Raw genomic sequence first — 11,064 nt, 5'->3', positions numbered from 1 at the left:
ATTCACTTTTAAGTCATCCCGCGCTTTCCACTTCCTAAAATTTTGGAAGTGCCTCGCTTCCTGAATCTCTTCCTACTGCCGCTTCCTTGACTAACAACTCTGCTATAGATCAGCCAAAGCAAAACTTTTTCTCAAACATCTATTGACACAATTCTAAATGGCACTAGAGATCTAACAATTCAAGAATAGGTGATCTGTAGTCTCCTCATCTTGATTAATTTGATAATTATATTTATATTTTGGTTTCTCAATATTTTAGTTGTTATTATTCATTTTTTACCTTTTCTTGATATTTTATTGTTTCTAATAAATCTAGCTATTTTACAAACGATATATATTTATTCTCTCCTTTTGAACTTTTTCTGTCCTATGATGCTTTTCCTTGTTATGCCACACTACTCTTCTTTCATTATTTGTGGTGATTTGTTAATTTCCATACTTTTCTTTAATATTAATTATTTTTCAAGCCTTCCTTTTATTCAAATTTTCTAATGCTTATGGAATTTTTTGTTTGTTTGTTTATTCACTTAAAGTTTAAATATCAATCATTTCTTCTTCTTCTCTTTTCCAGATTAATAATCTCGTTTTCACTCTTTTCATGCTGATTTCAAAGGGATTTCCCATAATCTATTTCTTTAATTTGTTGAGGCCATTGTATATATTACAAGAAATCTTTCCTAGCTTTCTTGGTCATCTGCCATTGAATTAGTTTTTTTATGATGAGGAACTCTCTTTGAGAACCAGGACACTTAATGGACCAGCCCCTCAGCAAGGCAAACCCCCGGGTGGGGCCCACGACAACCCTATCTTATGAGGCCCACCTTTGAAATGTACAGACACACCCATGCGCCATCGGGGTTTGATTTGGCACCTTCATCTCAATGCCTTCATAACCACCCCGCTGGCCATGCAGGCAACCCTCTTGGTGGTCTATCATTGACTTAGTTTTTAAGGTCATAACTTACATATATCTGGTACAATTTATAATAATCTTTTCTGATTGTTGTATTCTTTGTTTTTGCAACATTGAGTACTTTTATTTAGCTCTAAGAAAGATGTCATTGGATTCTGGTTAAGAATGGTTCGCACTCATTCAATGAATTCTATAAATGACCTAATCTCTATGGAGTTTCCTATTTAGTCTTAATTGTCGAGTTTATGTGGTTTTTAGCCTTCTACTAATCTAACTCACTTTCATGGTTATAGTTGTAATTTCTCTACCTTCTAGATGTTTTGCCTCCACTTTGTGGATTTAAGCTCTACTTGTAAATCTCCTCTTCTATGATTATAAGCGCCCCAAGGTTAACCTTTTGTTTTATTGGTAATTTTATCTCCCTCTATCTTTCCACAGAACATATTTTCATTATTTTTGTTGGCTTTTCCTTGAGAATCATGTGATAATTTGATAAAATACTTCATTCATCAGTTAATGCTTGCTGTTATGTCAATGTACAACTTGGATTGAATGTAAAATGAATAATTTTAAAGTATATCATTGGTATGTTTGTTATTTCCTTTTCGTAATTGGTATCTCGCTCATGCTCGATGGTTTTGTTTACATTTTTATGCTTTATTATCACATGAATGTTTTTGTAACTAATCATATTTTATATTCTTAATTTTGTCTAAATTGAATTTTTATCTTTGGACATGTTTAGGTTCTGGATTTAGATGAGAAAGGCATAATTATTTTCTGCAAAAATGTATGGAAATTGTCAAGTTTTATCTTCAATGGGTGGAAATGCAGTTGGAGAACCTCTATTTTCTACACCTACTGCAATGCTTAGAAGCACTGATCTAAATTTCTTTGCTAATGTGCCTTTCCAATCACAAGCCATGTTCTCTGCATTCCTCTCGGTAAGCTTAAATGTTTTAAAGCACGCAAAATCCTAGGTAACGTTTTCCTTTTTAGGTTGTTTTTGTAGGATTCCTTTTAGAGCCATGCACGTTTTATTTTTAGGGTTTCTAGGCATTCTACCTTACTGGATGCACATATAAGAACAAAAAAGCTCTTTGTAGGCAGTCGTGCTTCTAGTCTCAATTTGTGAGTGAGTAGAGAGTGGCAATACCATTTGTTGATTTTAGGGCTTAAGTTTGCACACCAAATGGAGGTATGATTTAGTGGATTTACAGTGTAGAAACACTTGAGTTTCTAGGGCATTAAGTTTTATATCTTTCAAACCTCTATCAGTTGACCCTTTTTCTTCTAATTTTTTGGGTTTTTATGCTTGAAGAAAAAAGATAAATGGAAGTTTTCTAGGTCTTTTCAGGTTGTCGATGGTGTTGTGCCTTCCTATGCATGGGTCTTAGAGTTTTCACATGCAATTAGATGACTCATAGGGTTTTGGGTCGCAACTCCTACTTTTTTATATATAGAAATAATATGAAGTTTTTCCTTTTGGGTGGTTTATAGTTTGACTTTCTTAATCTCCAAAAGTTGGCCCCTCAGAAGGAAGAGATGGTTGGTTCCCAAAAAAGCAAGGAAGAAGAGATAGAGAGCAGATCTGGTGGTAGTGGCAACATGGATGGTGGCTCTGGTGATGATCAAGAAGGTGATCAACAAAAAAAGAAGCGCTATCACAGGCACACTGCTAGACAAATTCAACAAATGGAAGCGTAAGCCTTTCGTATGAAAGTTAATATGTTTGTTCTATTGATAACAAATTCTAGTGCAAATTCTTGTGCTTCACCATCTATAGTTCATGTCATTTATTGGCTACCATAGGGTACAGTTGTGTACCATGGAAACCTGGGGATTTTTGTAAAATGCATGAAAACCTATGTGTATTTTGGGCTACGCTATGAAGGTAGCCTCTCTCAAGGGAGAGAGGTTTGAGGGGTCAGAAAAGGAGAGGTGAGGCCAGCAATTTTCTTTCGAGAGAAGAAGGCCCTGGTGAAACCTTCTAGAGAGCCTTATCCATGACAGAGAAGTATACCAACCTTTTTCTTATGAGAGAGTGACCTATCTTCTTTATGCTTTGGAAAGAACTTCATGTCATTGTTTATATTGTGAAACGCTACCATGTCTTTGCTTTTGAGACTTGGTGTTTCATTAAAAAAAACATATAGCCATAATTAATAATCATTCAAGTAGATTATGTTGAAGGAATCCCTTATTATTATTATTATTATAAAACAAAAGTTGTTCAAGCATTGATGATTCTAGTAAAACTTTCTTTATTATGATGATTCATTTTGGACATAAGTTTCATGTTTGATTTTGGTGAGACACTTTAGTGCTCATGTATATTCCTTTCCATTTTGAACTCTAAGTCACCAAACATGCCACAATGGTGTATTGATTGGCTTCTTATTTATGCTAAATTCAAAAGGCAATTGTTTTTCAAGTTGCGTATTTCATATTGCAGTCTCTTCAAGGAGTGCCCACACCCTGATGACAAGCAAAGACTCAAGCTCAGCCAAGAACTTGGTCTAAAACCTCGACAAGTGAAATTTTGGTTTCAAAATCGCCGTACCCAATTGAAGGTAATTTTCTTCCTCTGTGTGTAGTTTAAATAATATTTAAAACTTTTGTATATGCAATATTCAGTTGATTGAAATGACCAAAATATTTTGTTTCATAGTCATGGTAGCATGAAAAATATGTGCTTTTATCAAATGTTTGCTCTTACTAGGCGCAACAAGACCGTTCCGATAATGTGATTCTTAGGGCAGAAAATGACAGCCTTAAGAGTGAGAACTTCAGACTTCAAGCGGCCATTAGAAACATCACCTGTCCTAACTGTGGAAGCCCAGCAGTTCTTGGGGAGCTGTCATACGATGAGCAGCACCTTCGTTTAGAGAATGCACAACTTAGAGAAGAGGTATATTATTTTTTCAACCATCTTTATGTTGGAATCCTAAAATTATTCATCATGTATGAGACTTTGGTGCTACAGATAACCCTCTTTTCTTATTGTTATTTTCAAACTTGTGTGGCTCCTAGCATATATTCCCTTAGGGTTCTAAGATAATACTCATGTTGTGCTTGTAGTACTTGATGAACTCAGATTAGCAATTAGAGGATTGCTTGGCCGCTTTATCTATAAGACTTGCTGGCTGAATCTTGCTTGGTCGGCCCTACTATTGAAGTTTAACTATGTGTTTTGCAGATGCTTTTTTATTTGAGAGAGTTACTATTGTAAAACACTATGATGATTGCTTGATAGCATTTGTAGAATAAGTTGAGATGTCACACTTATATTGCCTGTTTATGACTGGTTTGAACAATTATCTTTGGAGCTATTTTGTTAACATGATTAACCCTTTGTTTAGCTGTGTAATTTAACAGGAAAGATATTGGACCAACTTTAATTCATATGCATGATATTTTCAGTAATAAGTATTATTACCTAATATAATCATGATCAATCGGTTAAGCGAGGGACTTGAATCTTAATGTTTACGCAAATGACGATCCATAATTCTATCATAAGCAAAGGCTATCCCAGACCCTTCACCTAGATGGAAATTCTTGGTAAGGAAACAACAATTAGGGTTTTCCTTGGTCCCCCTGATCAAAAGCCAGATACAGAAAGATGATGTGTGAGTGTGCCCGGAGCATAATGCATGCATACAGGGTGTTACACCTGAGGAACTAAGTTCTCCATTTGGCCTTTGTCAATAAATTGGGTTTTGGAAAATTTGGAAATCATGAGTGCATTAGCAGCATGGTACATCTGTCCTTATTTATTATGATAATCAATTAGTATTGTGTACTATATATTTACATTATTGACATCCTCTATGATCTCATCTTGAAGTTGGCATTTAAAACTTTCAAAGAAAAAAATAAAGTTGGCATTTAAAAATAGCCAAAGAAGCAACCCGCCAACTGTCCCCTTTTTGAAACTTTTTGAAGAATTACCATGGTATCCCCTCCTGTTTGGATAAGCACAGAAAATGATATGGTGGCACCCTATTGGTGGTTCTTACGTATAAAGACCATTTCTGGTTGGTTCCAATGAGACCATGTATCTTATCATACAGTATATCAAAAATTGAAGACAAAATATAAGTTGTTTTGGAAGATTATATAAATTTGAGCAGATACCGTGATAGTAAAATGATTGCCTGACTCATCGTTTTCATGACTGGCTCAAGAGGGTTCCACTCATCTGGTACGGGCGACTCATGAACATCTCCCAGTTCACAGATGTCATGAGTTCGAAACCCCACAGTTCACCCTTTGTCATGGGGCTGAACCTGGGTGTCCTTGGTGGGAAAGGAGGAAGTTGGTAATATGAAAAAAAAAAGGAATTTTGTAAATGTGGAAGCATGCTGGAGAAAGATGGAATGAAAATTAGCATGTCTCCTTACCCCATGAGTGGGTTCACTAAGTATGTGAAGTAAAAGCTATTGCATGCATGTTAATGGACCCTTCTCAAATTATCATCTTTCTTTGACATGGATGGTTGCTTACTTTCGTGATTTTGTGTATCAAAAACTAAACTTTCACAAGTATTACTAATTATATATTTGCTTTTCCTACACAGCTCGACCGTATGTGCAGCATGGCGTCGAGGTACAGCGGCCAGCCATTACCAGTCTTTGAGCAGGTGCAGCCACAAGTCCAGCTGCCATCTTTGGACTTGGACATGGGTGTGTATTCAAGGCATTTCCAGGAAACCATGGCCTCTTCAGCAGAAATAATTCCACCGGCGCCAATCCCCGAAAACTCCCAAATCGGCCTGATGGAATCAGAGAAGCCGATGGCGCTTGAGCTTGCGATAAATGCCATGGAGCACCTGCTGAGGATGTCACAAGGTGGGGAATCCCTGTGGGTGAAGATGGGAGAAGAAGAGAGGGAAGTCTTGAACTTGCAAGAGCACTCAAGGTCCTTCTCTTGGCCTGTTGGTTTCAGGCAGCGGGTTGGCAACTTCAGGACTGAGGCTTCGAGGGATGGTGCCCTCGTTATCATGAATGCTGCCAACCTTGTGGGAGCCTTCTTGGATGCAGTAAGTTTCCATCCCTTGAGCCTGAAGCAAAGGTTTGAGATGCGTTTGGCTTCAGATGGATCATCACCAAGTTCACGAATTCCTTTTCAAGTTTATGAACTTGGTCATGTTTCACAGGGACATGACATTTTCAGTCCCAACAGATCCCAAACTTTAGGGTGTTTTTGGGACAACTTGAAATGTTAGGTTCATGAGCTCCACTATGGAATCACGTAAAACATGACCATCATGAACTCCAAAACGTTTATATTGGCTTGAAAAATGACCAAGATAAAAAAATACTCAGAGATTGAGAATTCACCAAACATGGTGATGAATCATATTAAAACTGCTACATGCAGTATCTTACGTATGAACATCCATGGATTTTAATTCCAATCACAGGAGAAGTGGATGGCGATGTTTCCTTCGATAGTGGCACGGGCAAGAACCGTTCAAGTCATAACATCGGGTGTAGGGAACCACGCCAATGGCGCTCTTCAGTTGGTAAGAATCCAAGCACCCTCTTTTGTGTGTGTGCCTTTTGGCTAAGATCAAGTCTCTCTCTCTCTCTCTCTCTCTCTCTCTCTCTATATATATATATATATATATATATATATATATATATATATATATATATATATATATATATATAGAGAGAGAGAGAGAGAGAGAGAGAGAGAGAGAGAGAGAGAGATCCATGCTACAAGCGAGCATACTGCATATGAACTGAGCATTTCAGGCACTTTTTCCACAATCCGACCCTGCAAATATGTTTGGCATGTTCTATTTGCTAGGAACCGATACTTGCATAGTGTTTTTTAATGAAAAATACCCTTTTTATATGCTTGAATTTTACGAGAATTTTGGGCTGCTGATTTTTAATCCCTAAAAAACTGGCATACTTGTGTTATATGGATATTTGAGAGCTGATTCCTACAAAATCAAGCATGTATAACACATCTATACGGTTATAAAAAAAAAATCCGGAAAATCCTCTCTACAGGCACCCTCATATGAGCTTACTTATTGAAACGGGCTGTTTAATGTGTTGTTGCAGATGCATGCAGAGTTTCAGTTTCCATCTCCTCTGGTGCCCACAAGGGAGTGCTACTTCCTTCGCTTCTGCAGCCAGCAGAGCACAGAGGGCCTCTGGGGGGTTGTCGACTTCCCCGTCGATGGCTTCAACGACTGTCTGCAGATGCCCATCCCTCGATACAGGCGGCGCCCTTCCGGCCTCATCATCCAAGACGTGCCCAATGGATACTCTAAGGTGACCTTCTGTTGCATGCAGTAGTTGATCTGTGGCCTAGTGTATGGTGCTGGGTACAGCACTGCATGTCCAATGGTGTAAAGTCATGGAGCTCAACATTGGGGCTGGACTCAGTTAGAACGATGTGATGTAATGGATCTGGATCTGGCTTGATGCAGAAATGGGTCCAGGAGCATATCCAACCTGATGGAACCAAACTTGGTTGGATGAGGTTGTTTCTCCACGGGTGAAAATGGACCGGATCTCTGATCCTAGACCAATCCAGGTAGTTTGTATCTGAATACGGGTTGGATCTGGAATCAATATCACCGGGCTTACTGGGATTCAGGTTGGAATTGGATAAACAAATTAAATAGTGGATCTGAGAAATCTGGCCCAGCTAGCCCAGCCTGTCTTACGTTTTTTCACATAAAAATCAATATGTTAATTTTACCCATTTTCATCAGATCCAATACCGCTATGAGATCCAATTCAGATCTGGATCTGAATATGAAACCACACCATAAAAATGTGTACGGGACCTGACCCAAGCCATATCCGGCCTGTATTCATCCTTAGTTTTCGATCCAGTTGGCCCAGTTTCCATCTCCAATTGGCCCAGATGGGCCCCATATGAACCCATTCTGGTTGTACACAGGCATGATAAGATCAGACCTTAATCAGTATCCGAATCTAACAACCTGGATTTTGACATGGACCCAGTCTGTTTTTTCATCTCTTTTTCCCTTGTATCATAATAAAAGGTTCATGCCATATTTAGGTGACATGGGTGGAGCATGCTGAAGTTGACGACAGAGCACATCACCAGATCTTCAGTCGGTTTGTGATTGGCGGAAGAGCATTTGGCGCTCACCGTTGGATCGCAAACTTGCAGCGCCACTGTGAGAGGGCTGCCAGCCTCATGTCCTCAAACACAATGGAGCGCGATATCGGAGGTACGCAACCTGATCCATTTTAACCTTGCAGATAGATATGTAGATCATTTATACATGGCAACCTTTCTTAATTAACACAACTAGGAAACCAACTACAATTTGTCACCTTTGTTGCTAGAACTAGATCACGTGGAGGGATTTGTTTACAGAATGGATAAGGTCTAACTTGGGAAAAAGTAGATCCATATAATACATACGTATAGGCTTTTTTGCATGTAAATTTGAAATAACTATAAGAATTGATGTGAATTCCACGTCTATAATAGCCATATGTATGAAGTGTGGTAATTTGAACATGAGTTGGATATGATGCTTTTGAATTTATATCCTATTACTGAGATCCAGATCATAACCCAAATTTACAAAATACAATCGGGTATATGGATCTGGATCTTGCTAAGAAAACATGTAAGGTGGGGATGTCCTAAGGCTAAACATTCATTCATGAAACACTGGTCATTTTCAGTTACAAACTCAGTGGAGGCACGAAGGAACATCATGTATCTAGCACAAAGAATGGTGAGAATGTTCAGTGTGAGCATTAGCTTGGCCGGGGGGCAGTCATGGACGGCTCTTGGCAGCTCCTCGGATGACACTGTTAGGATAACTACCCGGAAGAACACCAAGCCCGGCCAGCCTCATGGTGTGATCCTTTCTGGGGTCTCATCTACATGGCTTCCATACTCCCATCTTCAAGTATTCGATTTCCTCCGGTGCGAGAAAAGGCGTTCTCAGGTGAAAATACCAAAAATACCCTTCCATTACTTTTTGTTGGTTGCCGTTGCTTATAATGACAAAAATGCCCCTGACATGTTAGAGAGTCTCAGTTCCAAGGCAGATCCATCTGCTTTGGATTCACCTTCTTGTGAGATTCTGATCAAATTTAAGCTCCTTGCAGGTGGATGCCCTTTCAGGTGGCAACACATTCCAAGAGGTCGCTCATATTGCTAATGGATCGCATCCTGGCAATTATGTTGCACTTCTTCGCATAAATGTAAGTGCATTGATTAAAACTTGTTTGACAACTAAAAACATTTAATTAGAGGCACATTTGAATGCCTGAGATCAAAGGTGTTCGAGGTCGGTTTTGGCTATGGCTTGTAAACGAACCGAATCAGCTGAGCTTGAAATGTTCAAGCTTGGCTCGTTCTTGTGGCGAGCCAAGCTGAGTTCGAGCTCATAATAAGCCCGAGTTTGAGCTGGCTTGTTTACAGAAAAAATATATTGTTTTAGAGATGAAAGAAATAAGATTACGAAAAAAATGCATTGTTTCAGAGCTAAAAAGTAATAAAATTTTACGACTAAACCTATTTTTTGAAAACAAAATTGTTCAATCATATGTTTTACATATACTATATGATGCAAAATATGTCTAAAATACTTTTTTTACTACTATATGAGCCAGTGCCTGTTGTTCATGTTTAGCTTTCAGAGCCTATTTTGTGAGCATGAACGAGCGAACTTGAGCTGAGCCACGAGCCGCTTGGCTTGTTTATCAGCCCTAGTTCTCGCATGAGACCCATCCAAAGCCTCCTGCCATGAAAATGCAGGATCTCATATCCTAGCATCTGAGATCCCAAAAATACACAGTTTTCTAGCCCAATTGGTGGGAGGGGGTTGTCACGCTCATGCCAAAGATTCTTGGATTTCAGATGATAGGATCTCATATTCTCTTTCTCTCTCTGAGAAAGACATCAGATGAATAGAGCCTTTTTATGGGATAGTACTTTTCCAAATTTCTCAAAATGGAATCTGTTCCAAAGGTATATGCCTTGGTTCCTTACTTCGGCAGCTGGCTATCTGATCCACCTACTGCCCCAATGCCAGAAGGAACGATCTCCTCTCTGTCGTCATGCTTGAAGTCATCCTTCATCTCACACCAACATTTTTATGCAGGCTGCAAGCAATTCAGGGGGTACAACCGCGGAGCTCATGGTGCAAGAGAGCTTCACTGATGCATCTGGAAGCATGGTTGTGTATGCACCCATGGATGTTGCCGGTGTCAACATAGCAATGAGCGCCGAAGACACTTCCTACATTCCTCTGCTCCCATGCGGGTTCATCATAGTGCCCGCAGGCGATGACAATTCCGTTGGATGCGGAGCATACTATCCGAGCACCAGCAAGATGCCTGTCCATGGCGGCTGCATCCTGAGTGTGGCATTCCAAGTGTTAGCCAGTTCAGTTCCAACGTCCAAGATCAGCATGTCCACAGTCAATACCATCAACAACCACATCTGCAATGTGGTTCGCCAAATTCATGCTGCACTGAGTGTTTGCTCCCCTGAGTGAATTCCCTCCAGTCATTAGCTAATAGCCCTTGGTTGCTAGTTACTGGTCCTAGTGTAGAAGAGTAGCATGCTAGTTGTATGGTAGCCTTAGAAAAAGATACATGAATCCTTGCACCACCCATATGGAACTTTGAACACCATTGACCTTATGGGGTGCATCCTACCATGTATTGTGTAAGTGGAGGATCGAAATGACTAAGGTACCCTTTGCTGAGGTGAGGGGTAGTTTTGTCATTTTGGAATACGGGGTCTAGGCCTAGTTGTGCTTAGGAGATCAAGTGTTTGGAGTACTAAAGTGGTTTATCATAGTATTACTATAAGAGGATAAGGAAGATTCATAAAGAGAGTTGGTGATGTAGATGGTAGTCTCTAAAAGGAGAGTGGTTAAAATTGTGGGGAATGAGGGAGTCAAGAGCGCACCAGATACAACCCTTGCTTCATGGTAGGGCTGCAGCAGCAACATGCTCACAGACTAAAGAGTGTGCTGGCCTCACCATGCAGCAAGGGTGGTGGTTCGGGAATTGACTTCTGTCTTTTGTATTTTTTTGTATTTTCTGAATTTCTGAGATATTATTGTCTCTTTTGTTGGTACTGTTGTTCTAGTGGTTGCTTTATTATGGAAATTATTT

At 39.4% G+C, this 11,064-nt stretch overlaps 1 protein-coding gene across 1 annotated transcript; it reads left to right on the top strand.

The window, feature by feature from the left end:
• The first annotated feature begins 1,701 nt into the window (after positions 1 to 1,701).
• On the top strand, positions 1,702 to 10,436 carry LOC149845252 (homeobox-leucine zipper protein ROC3-like). The gene is made up of 11 exons (XM_089987331.1): positions 1,702 to 1,857; positions 2,438 to 2,616; positions 3,369 to 3,486; positions 3,636 to 3,824; positions 5,496 to 5,957; positions 6,342 to 6,443; positions 6,997 to 7,209; positions 7,970 to 8,144; positions 8,611 to 8,879; positions 9,043 to 9,138; positions 10,041 to 10,436. The coding sequence occupies exons 1-11, from the start codon at positions 1,702 to 1,704 to the stop codon at positions 10,434 to 10,436; spliced, it is 2,355 nt and encodes a 784-aa protein (XP_089843457.1).
• Positions 10,437 to 11,064: the final 628 nt, after the last annotated feature.

This window comes from Nuphar pumila, chromosome 2 (assembly GCF_984573655.1).
Source record: "Nuphar pumila chromosome 2, dmNupPumi1.hap1.1, whole genome shotgun sequence".
NCBI lineage: Eukaryota > Viridiplantae > Streptophyta > Magnoliopsida > Nymphaeales > Nymphaeaceae > Nuphar > Nuphar pumila.
This window is presented reverse-complemented; position numbering and strand designations above follow the sequence as displayed.

Coding starts and splice junctions, on each gene's coding strand:
- LOC149845252 (XM_089987331.1), top strand. CDS start 1,702: ATGTATGGAAATTGTCAAGTTTTATCTTCAATGGGTGGAAATGCAGTT. Junction 2,617..3,368: donor CAAATTCAACAAATGGAAGC/GTAAGCCTTTCG, acceptor TTCATATTGCAG/TCTCTTCAAGGAGTGCCCAC. Junction 6,444..6,996: donor CCAATGGCGCTCTTCAGTTG/GTAAGAATCCAA, acceptor GTGTTGTTGCAG/ATGCATGCAGAGTTTCAGTT.